Below are 20,324 nucleotides of genomic sequence, written 5' to 3' on the forward strand. Positions count from 1 at the left end.
TGGTTATCTTCAACATATTTTTGGACTCCAGTACTCACGTCAAGACATCTAGGAGAAGAAACAAATTCCTTAGATAGCCCTAGGGAAAGAAACCCAGTTTTGTACTGCACATCCCTCTGTCAGAATGTATGGAGGTTTAGAATTCCAGTTGCAGTTTGTTACTGGGTTTGCTGGACCAAAATTGCAAACTGATTCTAACTCCAGCCAGCACCTGATCTATTCAAATTTGTCTGCCATTCTATACAGGACGCAGGCAACATGCCTTAAGATTAATTCCTGAGACATCTTTTTCTCCTCACCCCAATTTAATATCCAGCTTGCACGCTGTTTTGTATTATTTTGGTTGATCCTAATAAAAGTTACACGGCTTTTGCTTTGAACCAACATGCCTATCTGCAGCCTCTGGGAAATAAGATCACTGAAGACCTTATGGCTATGAGTCAATTAATTACTCTCCAGTTTCTACCAATAATATTTGCAGCCATGTAGCAGAAGATTGGTGGCAGCAGCCCTCAATTTGGTGCTGTGGAAATTTGGCTCTTGTCATCTTAGATGGGAAAGCAGGATCCTCTGTCAGAGGAAAGGTGCAGCGAGTGAATATGTTACTGTCCCCACCTGGTTTTCCCCAAGTCATACAGCACAATACACATGCCACATGTTACCCTGTAGTGCAGCTAGGGATGCCAGGTCCCTCTTCGCCACTGGCAGGAGGTTTTTGGGTTGGAGCCTGAGGAGGGTTTGGGAGGGGAGGGACTTCAATGCCATAGAGTACAATTGCCCAAGGGGCTGTTTTCTCCAGGTCATTTCTATCAGCTGGAGATGAGTTGTAATAGCAGATCTCCAGCTAGTACCTGGAGGCTGGTAACCCTAAGTGTAGCTGGGGATCTGATTACCCCTTCTTTTATCATTTTAATCACATAAGAGCAGCTCATTCATAACCGGGTGTAACTCTACTTAAGACATCACTGTAATTTTGCCAGCCATGACTCCAGGGTTTATAAGGTGTTTCTTTTGCTGGCCAAATTCAAACAGCCCTTTTAATCACAGGTATACACATTTTTCCCCTCTCAGATAGTATTAGGGAAGAGGCCATGGCTCAGTGGTGGAGCATCTGCTTGGCATGCAGATCATCCCAGGTTCAGTCCTTGCCATCTCTAGCTAAAGGGTCAAGTTGCAGATGATGTGAAAGACCTCTACATTGGAGAGCTGCAGAGGTTCCCAAACTGCTCCAAGGAGCACTTGGTGCTCTGCGAAACATCCCCTAGTGCTCCATGAAGAGATTGGAAAGAAAAATACTACTGTAATTTGGTTTAGTACATAGGTGCTAGGTGAAAATTAGTGCTCCGTGATGAATTTCTCTCCTGAAAAGTGCCCCATGACTCAAAAAGTTAGGGAAACACTAGATTAGACAATACTGACCTTAATGGACCAATGGTCTGATTCAGTATAAGTCAGCTTAATCTGTTCATGTGAAAGGCCTTTTTCTTGCCTGACCTAAATGGGTGGGTATGACATTCTAAGTAGGTTGGTTAACAATATATATTCTTAATCGCCCATTTTCCTCTTCAAGACATACCAAGTCTAAATGTGTGTGTGTTAGGTGCCATCAAGTCACTTCCGACTCATGACGACTAAATACAAGTACTTATATTTTTCACCTGTTGAGTTAATATCAACTTCAGAAGATGGTTTAGATTAGGGGAATGGGTAAAATATCTGACCCATGGTCAATTTGGAGACCCCCCTCCATGCACAGCTGCTTTAACACAAAACCAAAATGTCAGGCACTCCAACCACAGATCTCCCACATAATGTGTAGGTTTGCCCTCAAGAATACACAGTGGGAGAACATGTCTGCAACAATATGCTTTGGATCTTCCCTGCATAGTGTTTCAATTGGGTTTGACTCCAGGTCAGCAAAATTTCTCTGCTTTATATGTGCAGCTGGGCTATCTCCAGTGTTTCTCATTTAATTAGCTCTCCACCCCGTTCCTTACCCTGCCTTTAAACTTTTCCACCTTATCTTTCAGATCTTGGTTCTCATTTAATCCCTATTCATGACTTCCACTTCTCCAGCTCAGGTTTCCACACATTTTTCTTGCTCTGGCCATGCACAGAATTTTTTTAATCCTTTCCTGAACAGGAACCTGCTGCCACATCTCTTCTTCAAGTCCCTCCTCAAAAAACATTTTTTGTATGGCATTGGCTTATCCCATTTATCTTTACTTCCAACTATAGCCAATTTTAAATATGTGTAACTGCATTTGGCCACATTCATCCCTCTCTAGCCAAGTCTCTCCCTCCCTTCCTCTAATTTTCTCCTTTGCTTATTTTCACTTCTAAGCTCTTTGGATGCAGGAACCTGTTTATTTTTCTTTGTGTAACTCTATAAGGCAAGCACATACACTGGCAGGGACTATGTTAAAAATGGTAATAATTCCCAAGATCTAGTCCCTGTCCCTACTGAATAGCCTATGGCCCTTTGACAGCAGCCACATAGGTGTGGAGTATCTGTGGGCCCTCTGCTCTTCATAAGGCAGCTCTGGCATGATCCTGGTTAATCATGTTTCTCTGAAGCTGTGCCCTTATACCTCATAGTTCATGCCAGTCTAGGGCTCCTACTTAAATAAAAGCTAGCCTTGAACACGTGCATGTTTAGTTTTTCTTTACTAAAGGCAATCTCACATTTTACTCTATCTGTATTATGGCTTTTAAATGTTGGTGTTGTGCACTTTTAACTTTGAAATGAAAACAGCAATATTTAATATACTGGGAGAGGGAAGAATAGTTTTCAGCAAAGTGCTGTATAAATACATTTTTTTCCAACTATGTTTGCTGAAAATAAAATAAATAGTATGTTGCTGGTGTGTTGGCTGTTGCTGATTCCGCAAAGGTATCATTTCATGGTCTATTTCTGTCAGAGTACATACTGAGTAGCGTAATCAGTTAAGTTCTGACAGTTACACACTAGCTGAAGGTCATAGAGAAAGAATTCTAGTTTGTAGAGAATTTAGATGATAACCTTGGACTTGAATGCATTAACCATCATCACTAGGCGACTTATTTTTTTATTTCAGTAGGGTTTCTCAAGAGGAAGTGAGGAATTTGTAGTAAATATCTGGCTTACATGCTGAATTATCATGCCTTCCAATAGTTTCACACAAAATAAGAGAGACGTATAATACCTATGGGTGTAAATTTAAAAACAACCATTTCAACTATTAAAATTAGAAACAAGATGAGATACAAGAAAGGGGATCAGTCCCAAATCCTTTAATTTCCCACATGGATCTCTAAAACATGACACTCCCTTGCCTGCTCATCACTGGCCTTACTGTTCAAACGTTTACAGAAATACAGAGCTTTTACTATTAGATATAGTGGTTATTATACACTATTTAGATCATTTTTATCCTGCCTTACAAGAAAAGGACAACAACATACAAGAATTGAATACTGATGGATTCCATCTTGCATCACATAAATTCACTGGAAATAGTCATCCAGAGATTTGAAGTGAGGTACCATCAGTATTGTTTGTGTAAAGTGCCATCAAGTCACAGCTGACTAATGGCAATCCAGTAGGATTTTCAAGGCAAGAGACTAACAGAGGTGGTTTGTCATTGCCTTCCTCTGCATAACGACCCTGGTATTTCTTGGTGGTCTCCCATCCAAGTACTAGCCAGGGCAGACCCTGCTTAGCTTCTGTGATCTGACAAGATCAAGCTAGCCGGGGCCATTCAGGTCAGTGTGGTATAGTGGTTAAGAGTGGAGGAGTCTGGAAATCCGGGTTTGATCTCCCCCTTCATCCATATGAAAGCTGCTAGGTGACCTTGGCCCAGTCACAGTGCTCTCAGAACTCTCTCAGCCCATGCAGAGGCAGGCAATGGCAAACCACCTCTGAACATGTCTTGCTTTGAAAACCCTACAGGGTCACCATAAGTCAACTGTGACTTTATGGCAAAAAGAGAGAGAGAGAGAGAGGATGGAGTCCCTGACCTGGATAGCCCAGGCTAGCCTGATCTCATCAGATCTCTGAAGCTGAACAGGGTCAGCCCTGATCAGTGTTTGAATGGGAGGATTCCAGGGTCATTACGCAGCAGCAGGCAATGGCAAACCACCTCTCAATGTCTCTTATGTTTAAAACTCTATGAGGTTGCCGTAAATTGGCTATGACTTGGCTATGACAAAAAATAAAACAAAAACAAGGATGGGAAATACTCTCCATGAGAGCACTTTGCACATAAACAGACTTGCCTCTGCACCTTGGAATTCACTGAAGCCACTCCCTTCATATCACCTGACGCAGCCCCACAAACTACTCGGAAGCAGAGTTATTTATATCCAATGTACTATTTTAATCTGCAAGTCTGAATCAAACAGAAGTAGTAATTGCAAATAAGATCCTGAAAACTAAGCCCCACGCATGTAGATCGCAATGAGTTCAATGGGCCTGCCTCACAAAGAAGTATAATAGGATTGTAGGCTTTGTGGTTGTGTGTCTTTTTTAATACTTTGCTACTTTGAATAGGTACAAATAAAGGAGAATGTTTATACTGGAAGTCCTAGTGAAAATTCAGAGTAAACGGAAAATACGTCTTGCTGTCGAGAGCAGTTAGAGGTATATAATGTACCTCGAATTTAAGTAGTTCTAAATATTGTCGAAGGCTTTCACGGTCAGAGTTCATTGGTTCTTGTAGGTTATCCGGGCTGTGTGACCGTGGTCTTGGCATTTTCTTTCCTGACGTTTCGCCCGCAGCTGTGGCAGGCATCTTCAGAGGAGTCACACTGAAGGACAACCGGATAACCTACAAGAACCAATTAAGTAGTTCTGTTCGGCCAGCCATACAACCTCACTCTTTGTTGTCAAGAAGTCGCTAACGGCACGACGACGCAGTTGCCAAAGCCTCCAGAGGAAAAGACCGTCGCCGCCACACGCCAACATCCAGCACGTGTTTTTGCAGCAGCCGAGCCCGGCCGGCTCGGCACGCGGGCCAGGCCAAGGAGCGCATCCCGAGGCCGGGTTTTGCGGCCGGCCGGCCGGCGGCTCCGCTCCAGAAACACGCTCGGGCGAAAATCCGGCGCCGGGATTTGCGGCGTGGCAGGCGGTCGGGCGGGGCCTGGCCGGGGTGGTTCGGGAAGTTGCTGAAGTTGGGCAGCGAGCGGAGGAACGGAGCGCCTTGCCCGCCCGCCCAGGCCTGCCCTCCCTCCCGCTCGGCTGGTGCATGATGGAAGCAGCATGGCTGCTCATCTCTCCTTGACACAGGTAGCTGCCGGTCTGTCGGGGAGGCTTGCAGGGGGGGGGTCCCCCCCTGAGCCCGGCTGGGAGGCGGGCGAGCCAGAAGGGGCGGCGGGCCTCCTCTCGCGAGGAGCGGCGGGTCTGCTTCCCCCCACCCCTTCGCGTAGCCTCTCGTGCCGCCACCCCCGTCCCCTCCCCCCCCTTCCTCACTCCGCAGCTTCCCCTTAAACCCGCGTTCTTCTCCCGGCCTCTCTCTCGCCCCGCGGCCTCCCCGCACTTTCTTCTCCTGTTCACGCGCCGGACGGTCTCGCAGCCCCACGGCTTCCTTTCCCGGTCCTTCAGGCTCTTTCCCCCCCTTGGCCCCCTTTCTGCTGCAGCTCCAAAGCTGCTTTGCTGCCGTTTCCCGGGGAGGGAGGGAGGGAGAGAGGGGGGGGGCTGTCCCGTGCCTGGAGCGCGCGGCGGGTTTGCCTGCCTGCCTCCTGCCTGCCTGGCTGGCCCCTGGCGGGACCTGCCGACGAGGGCTGCATGTGGTTCGTTTCCGAAGCCTCGCGCCCAAACTATTGGCTCCTGTGTAATCTGCCACGGGCATCTGCGGCTCTTCCGTGCCTTGTGTCCGCGCAGCTTCCCTTTGCGTTTGTTTGAGTTGGCGTCCGCTGCTCCCGATGAATGCATTTAAAACAATTCTGTGCTTCTCTGTCCCCCCCCCCCCCGCTTCTTTATTGCTATGCGTGTGTTCAGCGCCCTCAAGGCTGCTTATTCACAGTGGGTAGCCGTGTTAGTCTGTTTGCAGTAGTCAAAAAGGGCAAGAGTCCAGTAGCACCTTAAAGACTAACAAAAATATTTTCTGGTAGTGTATGAGCTTTCGTGAGCCACAGCTCACTTCTTCAGATACAGATACATTCTAGCTGTATCTGAAGAAGTGAGCTGTGGCTCACGAAAGCTCATACCCTACCAGAAAATATTTTTGTTAGTCTTTAAGGTGCTACTGGACTCTTGCCCTTTTTGACTAAGGCTGCTTATAGCACACTCTTTTTTGTGTTCCCACCAGCCCCGGTGCTAGTTTCCTTTTTTTTTACTCCTCGCCCTCGCTCAATATCCTTCGTGTTACAAATCTACCCAACACTGTTCGGTTGCTTTTCTTCAACACTCCTACATCTGTGGCGTCACTTTGCAAGCACTGGCTTCCCATTAGTTGAATGAAATTCATACCCCTCTTTCCCCCTCAGTGTGGACCCAAAGCGGCTTTTATAGAATAGCATACAACAACCCTGTGGAGTAGGTTAGGGCAAGAAAGGTCCAAGGTCACTGAGCAAGCTTCCATGACAGAATGGTAATTTGCATCTGGTTCTCCCAGATCCTAGTCTGACATTCTAACCACTACATTGTACAACCACCTAATTAAAAAAAAATACTCCTTCCTTTCTCATACAAATTGGGCGCAGTGGAGGTGAATAATAAAAAAAAAGCTGTAACTCAATTTGGTATAATTCAGGGCTCAACAAATGCTGGGTGTCGAGGTCGCCATGGCACCTAGAAATTTCATTCTGGCACCCAGTATTTTCAGCAGTGATTTTATTGTAGTGTCTCTCAGTGATTCTCAAAAGCACAAACTTTATGATTTCACATCAGAATACTTTGTTGTATGACATAAAGATGCATATCCATGTTCTTATTAATGCTTGTTTATATGTTAATTGTACATCATTGAGTGATAGATGAATTCATTTCTTGATCAGTCGCTTTCTATATTCCCTCCAATATTAAATTAAATGCAGCTTTTAAAAGCAGTAATGAAATTATGAGAAATTGGGAAGAAAGTAGGTTAAGGAAAGTCACTTTATGTTTGGTGATGATACTTGGGAAATTTCAGTAACTATCAACCACTCTCAGATGTTCTGTTCTTGAACAAGGTGATTGAACAGGTGGTGGCTGGACAACTTCATGCAGCTAAAGCTGATTATTTGGATCTTTTCCAGCCTGGTTTCAGGTCTGGTTATAGAACTGGAACAGCCTTGGTCACCCTGGTGGATGACCTGTGCTGGGAGATGATAGAACAAGCATGACTTTATTTTCCTGAACATCCAAGTGGCTTTTGACATCAGAAATCATGGTATCCTGGACTGCCTTTCAAGGCTGAGAGGCACTATTTTCAGTGGTTGTGGTTCTACATGGAGGGTAGGTTTTGAAAGGTGGTGCTGAGGGATTGCTGCTCAGCCCTTTGGCCTGGGTGGTCTGCAAGGTTTCATCTTATCCTCTATGCTCTTTAACATCTACATAAGGTCATCTGGAGATTTAGGCTGGGTTGTCACCAATATGCAGATGACACTCAGATCTGTCTCGTGCTTCTGGACGATCCCAGGGAGGGTTAGTATTTGGGTGCAGTTTTGGAATAGATGCAGGCTAATGAACTGAAGCTTAATCCTGACAAGATGGAAGTACTGCTGGTGAGCAGAAGATCTGACCCGGAACTTAACATGTCACCTGCCTCCAACTGGATAAGCAGGTGGCAGCTGTGGTGCATGGTGTGGATACTGTGGTGCATGGTGTGGATAAATCTAGATTAGATTACTGCAACGCACTCTATGTGAGGCTGCCCTTGAAAAGTGTTGGGAAACTTCAGTTGGTGCAGAATGCTATAGCCAGGATGTTGATTGGAGAGGGTCGTGTGGACCATATCACTCCAGTCTTTGCTCATCTATGCAGGCTTCAAATCTGTTTCTAGGCACATTTCAAGGTACCTTTAAAGCCCTACATCACTTGGGAGCAGCATACCTGATGAACTGCCCACCCAACCACTGCTATCTTCTGAGGACCTGCTTGTGTCCTGCCTTCTGAGATTAGGCAGGTGGAAACCTGGAAGAGGGTTGTGGCGCCAAAATTCTGGAACTCCCTCCCCAGGCAGACTTGTTCATCTCCTTCTGCTGGTATCTTCTTCCAGTGGGGAAGATCTTGTATGTTTTGTCTGGTGTTCCCTCAGTAATCTCTCCTTCCTGCCCTGTGTTTGAATTGTTGTTTTTATGTATGTGTATTTTATTGTGCCCTAACCTGGATAGCTCAGGCTAGCCTGATCTCGTCAGATCTCAGAAGCTAAGCAGGGTTGACTCTGGCTAGTATTTGGATGAGAGAATTCCAAGGAATATCAGGGTCATGATGCAGAGGCAGGCAATGGCAAACCACCTCTGAACTTCTTGCCTTGAAAACCCTACCAGGGGTCACCATAATTCAGCTGTGACTTGATGGCAAAAAAAGTTATTGTACTGTATGTGTATTTTAGTTTGGTTTTAATTGTTTCAATGATGAGTTTTTGTTTGGTTTTAATGGTTTTTAATATGTGCTTTTTATTGTGTATGCTTTTAATCTGTTAGCCGCCAGTGTATAAATTTTCAAAACACATAAAGGCAACAAGGGTTACTCCATACTTATGTATATGCTACAACACTCTAACCTAGCTTTAGCAAAATTATGAGAAACTATGAAAAGTTGAGGGTTAGGAAGGATCACCTCCTTCCATATTGTCCATCATGCCAGTTAAAATCTGTTTCACAAGCCCTGCTCTCTGTGCCCCCACCTTCAGGGGTGAGACAGGTTGTAACCAGAGACAGGGCTTTTCAGTAGTTGCATCTCACTTACGGAATGCCCTTCTCCTTGAGGCTTACTTGGCACCCACATTCCTTTCTTTTAGGTGCCAGGCCAAAAATTTTCTGTTCACCCAGGCTTGTAATTAAGGGGCTGGTTTTTTAAACACTATTTTAGCCTGGAAACTGTAATTTTAAGCTGTGTATGGTTTGTTTTTATGATTTATACTTTTATGCTGGGCTAGGGCTTTTAATGCCAGCGTTTAATATCTTTTAGTGTTTTGATTTTGTAGGCTGCCTTGGGCAGATTCCTGGAGAGATGGCATAAAAACGTTCTACATAAATAAATAGCAATATATAGAAAATAACAACTAGAAAATGTGGTCGCTATAACAAAGCCCTGAAGCCTCAAACATGAGTGTGGCTTCTAAATTTTTGGTCTAGCTCCTACAGCTAAAGAAAATTTGCCAAGACCCAGTGTAATGTATGAGTGGATAACATATTTCTATAGTTTTCTGCAGCATGAAAGTAAGAACTAAGTTCAGCATTGGTTAAAGTTGGTAATAACAAAATTTATATGTTGGGGGAGGGACTAATGCCTTTCATGCATGCGAAGAACAGTCCTGTGTAACACCTTTCAATGCAGATGACATGAAAACATCCTTAATTTGGCAAATGGAAGATCCTGGTTACTTCCTTGGTGCTAATTAGGGTTGCATGTTTAACAGGAAGCTCAACCATTATGACTTATGCCGGTGTTATGTATTTGTTCTCTGTGCTCATCATCCTCATGTATTTATCCCATGCTCCAGTGCATTAATTGAGGGTTCTTAAATCTGTGGTATGCGCTGAATAAGGAATTACATGGCTGTAGTTGATTTCCTGATCTGGAGAAAATTGTCACTTGATACATTGCTATATAGAAACATTGCAGACAAAGTGAAGCTCAAAGCTGCTGTTCTATGCACACTAACATGGCACTAAGTTCTTTTAAAGTCATTGTATATTCATTATGATAGAACCATTCATTGCATATTACTGTGATAGAATTGGCAAGTGGAGCTTGTATCCTTGCTTATCCAGTAGAGTATCCTAGAAGAGAGGCCGTATGGTGTGGTGATTAAAGAAGTGCACAAATCAACCCTGAAAAAAAGATGCTGGGTGACAGTTTCTATGTGCTGACTCTCTCCACAGCAATTGAGTTGCATTGTTAAATACAATACAACTCAACTGCTGTGGAGAGAGTCAGCACATAGGAACTCCAATCCTCCTGATGAAGCTTGTGCAGCGAAACGCATAGAGGCTTTACAAGACAATAAAGCTGTCAACTGTCACCTGGCATCTTTTTTCCCTTTTTTTTGATTTGCTGGCATGTTGTAGGTAGCCCTATTTTTCTTTCACTTATGAATCAACCCTAACATTCATTAAAAGCCCATGTGAAGGACATGTGGCTGCGATGAGGACTTTGGACAAGGCATATGATGGAGTTCCTAATTCAGATCTGGACTGCAGTGAGATGGGGCTTGAAGCCCCCCCACACACACACACTGTTTTTTCATCATGAAAGTGCTTGTGGGATCCACTGTTTGCCCTGAAGGAGAAAACATACATGTACTGACAGTTACTTGTAAGTATCCCCAGTGAGGCTAATAGCATCTCCCACAAGTCAGGGCACTTTTGGGTCAGGAAAAAGGTGGAAAGGGGATTAAGCCCCCTTTCCCTTTGTGCCATGACCCTGATCAGGTGCCTGCATGCTTAAGAATTGAGCTCCCAGCACAGAACTCCAAGGTACATGTCACAAAATCCACCTTGATTGTCAAGACATGTGAACTGGCCCTTAGAATGTTAAGTCTAGATATGGAAATTCCAGGTTCAAACTCTTGTCTGTGAAGCTTACTAAGGGTGAAAATAAACTTGCATTCTAAATATTGTGGAAGCATTTTGAACATGAACACTGTTTATGAGGCGCTTGCTTTCAGGGCAAAGAGAGTGTGTTCAAGCAGCTTTCCCCCTGTTTTCAATGCAAGTCTCTCTTCATGTGAATTCCTCAGCCAGATTTACCTCACTGGATTTTTGTTAAGAAGTACTCTGGGTTCCCTAGAATATGAGCAGGATACTAATGGCAACATTTGTCAGTTAATGCTGAATCACAAACATTGTACGGGACAGGAAAGTCTAAAATAGCTGTGGCTGTCATAAATGAACTGAGAAAAGAGCCTTAGAAAACAGAATAGAACTAGGGAGTGGTGCATCACAGGTGGCTGACTTTGAGCCATTTGTTTACCTGGGTTTTCCAATCTATATGTGTGATAAGAGATTCTGTAGTTAATTAAAATGCCTTATGGTTCCAGACTAGTTTTGTACTCTTTCTTTGTAGCAGGACGGAAAACTATAGTAAAGAGCTTGAGATTTTTGGGGTTCTAAGTAGTTGCCCCTATAAGAATGTGTACCTTGAAGTGGCTTCACCCAATTAGCTGAGGAATATATAAGACTCAATTTGTAGTCATAACTGCAGTACCATTTAGACAGATGTAGTCCCCAGTATATATCTGTGTTCCCTGGGACTATTGTGTGTGCACAGAATCCATGCACATTGGAGCTTTCCCGTGAATTTAATTGTTGGGGGCATGAAATTGCTCATGTGGAAAATTGTCACATTGAAGTAAGTGGGAAGGACTTGCCTGGAGTTCTTGCCATCAGAAATCTCATATGGATAGCAGCTAGACCAGGATCTTTGTGTTGTGGGTCTTCATTTATCTCCCTGTCAGAGTTGGTGTTCAAGAAATATTGTGAAGCGTTAAGCCATTTGAGGTTTCAGAGACCTAACAGTTTAACTGTTCAGATCTTGTTTGTGTGTATGGATCACTTAGTTTTACAGTCACACATAGTAGAGAATTAAATTCTGCATTTAGTATGCTTTTAGGGTACTATGCGATGGTACAGAAAGAATCTTGCAATAGATGTTATGTAAAAACCTAATTAATGACTGTTTGAACTCCATCTTATGAATATCTCTTCTATGGAGAACATTCTATCCCTACTTTTAATTGATGTTGCCCAAATGCGTTATGTGGCTAAATATGTTTGGAGTTAAAATGACTAACAGATGCTTGTTTTCTTTATACAGCAACAAGTCGTATATTACAAAGTAAAAAAGCAAAACAAACCAGGAGTAAAAGTGCCAATAGACACCTGCATGCTTCCAACAGAATCAAAATGAGTGGGCATTATCTAAAACAAACATGACCCATTTAGACATATAAGATTTTGGGGGGAGGGCCAAGCTATGCTCATATTCACCTAGCACATTAGGTGTTACCAGTAGACTGCTATAACATCTGGTAAAGTCAACTGAATTTGACACTAATAAATAGCGGTGCAAATTTAAGCACTCTTTTAAGCTGGCACAGTGTAGTTCTAATTTTGCACATCATGTAGTATGCAGGCACTATATAACTCAAACAGAAGTTGTGCTATAAATAGTATGAATGACCTGGGAAAAACTTTGAAATAATCGCATCATTCTATAAGTAATATGATTTCATGGTGAATTACGACTTTGACTTTATATGTAAGTGCAGGAAGGAGGTATACATGCATATACTTGGCTATTTTAAATCTAGATTTAAAAAAAAACAATGTACTGCATTGGGAAATATGTACTGTGGCTATGCCTGATGTATAGTCAGGATTTCTGTATATGTTGTGATGGTCCTATGCAAGCGAAAACTGTGTGGGTGCTGGTTTCAGCATCTTGAAAAGTGAGTGATTATATCTTTTTTTATGATTGGATAGTCTTCAAAGTTTTGTATAAGGCTTGTGAAATTCAGTGAAAAGGCTAAATAGGTTTTCCAGTAGTAAGTGGGGGGGACAGGATTGGAGCCCTAGGGAGTAGTTGCAGGTTAAATTATGCAAAGCAAGCAAATATATGCAAGTCAAGAAAACTGCATAACCTAAACAGGGCACAAAATTCACTCCATTGGTGTGGATCTTACTTTTTAAATGCAGGGCACGTAGCAGTCTTTTTATAAAAGCAGCTGTGGAAGTGGGTGTAGTAACGAGGGGACAGTGTCATATAGGAAAGCTTGCAAGACAGCCATGTGGTATAGTGATTAGAGTGTCAGACTAGGATTGAGGAGGTCTAGGTTTGAATCTTTACTCTGCCATGAAAGCCCTCCGGGTGACTTTTGGACAGTCACTCTCTCTCAGTTTAAATTACCTTTTAGGTTTGTTGTGAGGATAAAATGGAAGGGGGAGAATGATGTTATAAGCTGCTTTGGGCTCCCATTGGAGAGAGAAGCAGGGTATAAATATCTCAAGACCAGATTTCTAAACAATCCCAGAGGGGTAGTCATGTTAGTTTCTTGCCACAGGAAAAATAAACAGTGTTCTGTTGGTACCTTAAAGGCAAACAAAATTTTATTTCAGCATAAATGTTCATGGACTAGAGCCAACTTTTTTAGACACAATATAGTGGGTTATTCACTAGGCCTCATTAATATATAAAGTTTGAAAAAATAAACAGTAGAGCTTAGGAACCACTTTGAGTAAATTTGATTTGTTTGCTGTGCCCATTGCTTAAAAACAAAAACTGGAATTTTGAGGCGGTAGGGCCAGTTCTAGCAGTGCAAAGAGAAGGCCATCCAATGATCCATGATCGGCGGGTTATTGAGCAAAAGTGTTGCATACCTGCCTCCTCAGATGAGGGCACCAGAGGGTGTGCTGAGTTCGCCCTCCATCCCTGCAGAGGCCTGAGACTGAGAGGAGAGGGGGTTGAATCTTCACCCTGATCCACCTCTGCCTGTTGGTACTCTCCCTTCACTCTCCTACCCTTCTTTCTGAGCTAGCTGTGTGGAGATAGGAGAAGCCCCACTATGTTCTCCTTGGCTCTGGGCTGGAGGAGCTTAAATATTTCCTCACAGTCCTTGGAACTCTCTCCCCCATCCTCTAGTTCATGGGGAAATAGCCAGTCACAGGTGTTGCCTCCCATCACAGGAAAAGGTTTGGGGATGGTCTGCACCCCCTTGTGGCCGACTATGCTCTGATCTCTTCTCTGGCCTGCCTCCATCAGGCTACCGTGGAGGAATAGCTTTGGTTTATGGCCTGCCAGGGTTTAACGCCATGGCATTGCCAACTCTACACTTGCTGCCCTGAGGAAGCCCAGCCCTGCAGTTGCACTTAACCACAGGCCTTGCCTCTGGAGCCGTAGCCAACCCCATGTCCTCCTCTCATCCCTACTCAAGGGCTGCGGCCCCATCCTCCTGACTCACCTTTACAGTGGTTGTAGGACTGGTGTCAGAGCCCTCATCTGTATCTGGGCAGGTATATTGCATGGCGGCTAACATTCTGTTTTGCTTCATCAAGGCCTTTTTAAAGGATGGTATTGAACCAGAATTCTCATGTGCCTGATCCTTCTGACTTACTTTTTTGTATTAATTGATTATTGGATTAACGGTTGTGGTAAAGCTTCCTGTTGCACATGATCCACTGCAAAGCAGCACAACCCTCCTCACTAACAACCTTCCCAGCAGAAATCTTTGTTTTCATAAAGAATGTAATTATTAGCCCCGCTTGAAAGGTCAGATTTCTAATGAGATAACAGTTGCAAATTTATTGCTATAAGTATAAAAGCATACTGCATGTCTGATTTATTAGAGCAGGCCAAAACAGAGCTAGAACTGTAGACAATTTCAGAGTCTCTTACTGAAGATAAACATTTGTTTTCAGGTACATTTTTTCCCCTCATGGCATGGATGATTAATCTATTTAAAGTGGAACGTAAACCAAAGGATCATTTTGTACAAGTAGAAGAAGAAGAAATAACTACAAAGCTCTTGGTCATGTTCCTGGATTAGTGATTTATAGGCCATTTTATATCCCTGAACCATTAAGGTATTTTTTTGCCAGGCTGCCAGGAAACTGTCCTTAAGTGTTTTATATATATTTTTAGGTCTTATTGTTGAAATAGAAGAGGGCAAGCATTTATCATGGAAGGGGCAGTATCCCACTTTAGGAAGAAGCCTTGTTAGGTTGGAGAAAGGCTTCAGACTTTACTGAGTGAAGCGGGATATGAATACCTAATGGAGAAAGAAGCATTTGTGTTAACCAGGACAGATAATGAGTATGCTATCTGGGCTCATGTACACTTGCATTAGAAGGCAAAGGAACTGAATAGATCCTGAAGTGGGTGAGTGATGAGAGTATTTTGCCTGATTTCATAAGGCTGATCAACATTCTTGCATCTCTGGGGCCTAAAACAACTAATGTTCACTGGAGTCTCAGTATTAGTTCATGCTTGTAACTAGTTATTGCTTTGACTTTAAAATTTGATGCATAGAATATTTCCTTTATCTGAAAATTTCAGAATAAAACCTCAACATTCCAGCTGTTCTGTCTGCATTGCAAGAGAGTAGACATCACCAACGCTACCTGTATATCTTGTAGGGTCTCTAGCTGTTGGGAGAAGAACGTAGATGTTTTTCGCAAGCTTCCAGTTGTACAGAAAATGTCATTTGATTTTCTTGATCAGATATTGAACTGCAAATGGTAGTTCAGATAGCTTTTATGTTTGCTGAATAGAGGGACTGCTTTGCTCTTATATAGCTGCAGGATATGAACCAGCATCTGTTTCCTATTCAGGAGTAAGTTTGGCTGTAGTACTACTTCGTGAACAAAATGATGACATTGCTATAGTTGACTCAAGATGAGAGACTAGTAATTGCTTTGGAGAAGAGACACAGATTAGTGAATTTAGATTTTTGATGGCTTAAAATCTCAGCAGTGATACACAACTCCCTCCTAGTTGTGTATCAGTCTAAGCAACAGTACATTTGAATGGTGATTGATTCTTATAAAATGAACTTTTTAATGGTTGTACAGTATTGAGTAAAAAAGGAGAATTTTGTGTGTCGTGTTTTTAAATATCTGCCAGTTACATGTAGAATATCATGTATTCTAGTATATCTGGTGTACTTTGGAACTCTTCTTTTGAAAAGTAGCATATAAATGTAAAGACTCACAAATATATGCTGGTGGACAAGATCTGTTGTGCATATGAAGAAGTGAACTCTTGTCAGTGAGGGAGAGATCATGCTACTATATTTCTGTCAATCTGCCACAACATTCTTCATTATAGCTATTGTCTCACCTGCTCCTTATGAACCTACCCAACCACTACAGTTATCTTTGGAGGCTTCCTTTGGGTTCCCCTGCCTTCTGTGATTAGGCAGATGGCAACCTGGGAGAGGGCCTTCTCAGTAGTGTAACTAAAACTCAGGCATTCTCTCCCCAGGGAGATTTGTCTGTCCCCTTCTGTTGCCATCTTCCATCAGTGAGCAAAGACTTTTCTGTTTTGTTTTTACATTCCCTCAGTGTTCTCTCTGAATGTGAATCTCTCTTTGCTCAGATCTTGCAATGTAATCATTATTTTATGCTTTTAAGGATTTTCTGTCATTAAGTATATATCTGGGGCTGGATTAGATTTTGACGTTGGAAGAAACTAGCCAATTTGTCTTGTTTTGCTAATTAGAGATTTTTACTGATTTCAAGCTATGTGCAAGCTGAAGTTTTAAAAAGCATTTATTTTGCATTTCAACTTTTTTTCTGTAGTTGTCAAGTGCAAATCCTGTATATGAGAAGTACTATCGACAGGTAAGTGTGATTACATCCTGTGTTCGTATTTCTTTCTAGAACTATATACTTCTCTTCGGTTACAAGTATATTATGTTATGTTTTGGTCCCTGTGTTTTTGTCTTTAGGCTCTGAGTCAGATAAATAGTTTGATGTGAAGTTAATACATGGGATAGTATTTCACCAACTTTATAATTCAATGGGCTCCATTTATGCCATGCATATTTTGTACAAATAATTATTTATACCAACACAAACTGGCAACTGTTGATCACAAATGGCAGTCACAGAAGTAACTGCTTTATGTTGTTCCTCAGTCACACCAGATAATAATGGACTTATTTCATAAGAAGGATACAGTAAGCTTCATTATAATGGCTCCTTGTTGGAATAAACTGTCATATCTTTAATAAGTTTAGTACAATTCTGACTATCCACTAGCTCAGAGCATTCTTTGAACAGTTTAGTACAACTATATGCATTTTGGTTCTCGTAGGTTATCCGGGCTGTGTAACCGTGGTCTTGGTATTTTCTTTCCTGACGTTTCGCCAGCAGCTGTGGCCGGCATCTTCAGAGGAGTGACACTGAAGAGACACTGTCCTTCAGTGTTACTCCTCTGAAGATGCTGGCCACAGCTGCTGGCGAAACATCAGGAAAGAAAATACCAAGACCACGGTTACACAGCCCGGATAACCTACGAGAACCAATGAACTCTGACCGTGAAAGCCTTCGACAATATATGCATTTTATATGCCCTGCACTGGGCTATTTCTGAAAACTGTAAAAATTAAGAATAAAGGGCTACAGTCTTGGATATTGTGGTGGCCATCAGCGTCTGAATTATTTTAATCAGTGTTTAGGAATTTCTTCGTTAGGACAAAAGGATTACTGCTTTTGGTATCTACAAGCCACCAGGTGCTTACTTGTTGTGTTGGTAGAATAGGAGTATACTTCAATTACGTTATGAAGATACATATGATTGGGCAGTATTTCTATGGACTGTGGATTTCAGTCTTCTTGATATTTAAATGCATAAGTATTTGACTTCTGATTTAAATCACACTTTTTATCAGATACTAATAGTTGCCACTATCTGAATGTTAAATAATTAATTCTAATGCAGAGAAGCTCTTAAGAAAATCTTATCTTTCTGATCAAAACAGAGCCTTGAAACGGAAGGTCCATAGCTTTCAACAGTAACATTTGTGAAGTCAGAAATGTGACCACTGGTGGTCCTAGAGAAGAATTGATCAGACTGACAACCATAACAGATAATGGGTTTTACAAAGGGGAGACCTGCAAGACTTGTGTGGAGCATCTCTTGCCCCTTGCCCCACTATTTTTCATTCCCTTCCCTGAAAGCACCCATAACCTGTCCCCTTTTCCTGCTTCATTCTCTCTTTCCCACGTACTAGGGCAGCCTGTCTGTCTGCCCCCCATCTTCAGCTTTCCATCCTCCCTCCCTCCTGGTAGTCCCTATTTGAGAAAACTATGGTCCAGTTGTGCAGGGCCAGTTACCAACTCCAGCCCAATTACACAGTGGGGAACCCACAAGGACACGCAGTGAGCACCTGGTTTTTCCCCTGTATCCCCCTTCCACTATTTCCTCTTGCCAGGAGATGGGAAACTTCATATCCTCACCTTTCCCTCTCCTGCTTCCTTTGCTCCTTCCCACCCACCAACAAGCCTACTTTTTACCTGTCCCCCATCTTCAGGTATATTTATTTCATTTATACCCAACCTTTCTTCATAATGGGGACCCAAAGCAGCTGAGTTCATTCTCTTGTCCTCCATTTTTTTCCCTCATAAGAGCCCTGTGAGGTAGGTTAGGCTGAGAATATATTACTGGTCCAGAGTCACTCAGAGACCTTCCAGGGCAGAATGGTGATTCAAACCTGGGACTTCCAAATCATAGTCTGAAACTTTAACCGGTATAGTGGGGTGGCTGCTGTTCAGTGGTAGCAAGTAGCCAGACTTGGTTGAGTCATGCAAGTCAGGGTGGTATCAAGTCACCCAGAGGTTGTTGCCAGGCCTGGTCCTGATGAGTCCTTCCTCAAAGACCAAAACAGCCCTGCCCCCACTCTCTGCCTTTTATAGGAAGAAGCCAAGGCAGGAAGGCTGGCAATACTGTCGTGATTGCATAGCAACAGTTATTGCGGGCATCCATTTCTTAAAGTTACAGGTGCTGCTGCTATTATGTTTGAGGGGGTTAAACCCCCCCCCATGTTTCATTTTTTTAAGATTTCAGATTTTCTGCAAACATGGAGCAGTTTTCAGGCTTGTAGAAAGATACGTCTTGTCTCCAGATTTACTTGTCCACAGATTTGGCCATGCTGAGAATTAGATATATTGATTTAAAATAAGGAGTTGCAAAATGCTGTTTTAATATAAAGGGGAAAGGGGCTATAACCAGACAAATAACTGTTAGAACAAAAAAAGAGAGCAGGCAAAAGGACGAGCGGGCAATCACGACATACAAGTGAAAGCAAGCAGAATAAGTGCCAAAGCCCTAATGTCTTTCAAGACATTCCCTAGAATCTTGACTGATGTTGATCTGCTAGTCCTGATACCCACAAACCCAATAGGTGGGCACATTCCACAAGGAACTCCAGATGTCTCTTATATGGGTTTAAAAGAAAATACACTAGGAACGGCTGTGTTCCTAAGTTTTATACAGGTTGGCACAGAGCTTACTTCTCAGAACAGTTTGGATCTTGGTACTTTGGGCACCGGATTTTCCTAATAATGTTGGTGGCGGGAGTCAGTGCCTTTGCCTCAAGTCACTGGCTGAGTTGTCCTCAAGTTGGAGAAGGAAGAAGTCCAGCTCTTCCCCAACAGAAAATAAACTTAATTACATGGTGGGTCTGCTGGCTCAGCTGAGTGAAGTACCTAAAGGGTGCTAAAGGTAGTCCGGGAGCTTCCTTGGGGAGGGGGAAGATACAACAAAGTGAAAAACTTAAGTTTTTTTAAAAAAGGGAAGTCAACATAAATGCAATAGATTCACATTTCACCATGTTTTTTGTATGACATAGCAATTGTTTCCAAATTACTTTGTTTTAATGCTATGGTGAAGGCTTAATTAAGGTAGGGCTTCACACCAGAAACATACTTCTGGGGTTCACTTGTGGAGTATGAAGTAATGCTAGAGACTGCCTCTGAAGTCCATTTGTCTTTCACCAGGTCTAGAATGTTTTCTGTGGCAGCTCCTTCCTGGTGGAATGCTCTGCCGGGGGAGAGCCCATGCCCTGTCAGATTTATCTCAGTTCCGCAGGGCCTGCAAAACGGAACTCTTCTGACGCGTTCCTCCAGATTTAAGCCACTGGTTTGGTCTGTTACCCTCCGTATAACTGCTGACCAATTTGATGCCTCTGACTCATAGTGCTGAATACTGTAATTGTACGGAGGAGAAAGAAAAGGACAAAAAATCGTAGTAAGTGAGAGAGATAAGGTTCAGCTGTATAGCACATAACAGGTTTAAGCTCAAACGTAAAGTTTTTTTATTTAAAAAAACTTATTTGTGCCTAAATGAGTGCTACCAACCTGTAATTATTGCCGTAGTCCTTATGAGTGTAAATTCTGTAGCAAGTTCCTAATGATAATAAAAAATAAGCTTCAGAATTTATGCTTGTAAGGACTACTGCAATAACTACAGATTCCCCGAAGAAGCCCTTTGGCCAAAACACATAGGGAATTTTTATTCTGAGTAATAAAAAATCTTTTAACCTATTTTGCACCATTGACCTTGGCCTTATTTTTATTTCTAATTGGATGAATGAACGAATGTGAATAGAATATACTTCATTCACAACTGAGTGAACACAATTTATTGCTGCATAATATTACATACTTTCACCCTGCATCTCACAGGTAATGGCTGAGGA

At 42.6% G+C, this 20,324-nt stretch overlaps 1 protein-coding gene across 5 annotated transcripts in view; it reads left to right on the top strand.

Moving 5' to 3' along the window:
- The first annotated feature begins 5,208 nt into the window (after nt 1–5,208).
- EPS15 (epidermal growth factor receptor pathway substrate 15) overlaps nt 5,209–20,324 on the top strand; it is a 67,401-nt gene continuing 52,285 nt past the window's right edge. For 4 of the 5 annotated variants that reach the window (XM_056845478.1, XM_056845479.1, XM_056845480.1 and 1 more), the window contains exons 1-2: nt 5,227–5,266; nt 16,423–16,464. In XM_056845478.1, coding sequence (XP_056701456.1) covers nt 5,240–5,266; nt 16,423–16,464 — 69 coding nt within the window. In that variant the 5' untranslated portion in view covers nt 5,227–5,239. Of the gene's footprint in view, nt 5,267–16,422; nt 16,465–20,324 lie in introns of all 5 variants that reach the window. The other variant, XM_056845475.1, reaches the window with a different exon arrangement.

The sequence above is a fragment of the Euleptes europaea genome, chromosome 2 (assembly GCF_029931775.1).
Source record: "Euleptes europaea isolate rEulEur1 chromosome 2, rEulEur1.hap1, whole genome shotgun sequence".
Taxonomy (NCBI): Eukaryota; Metazoa; Chordata; class Lepidosauria; order Squamata; family Sphaerodactylidae; genus Euleptes; species Euleptes europaea.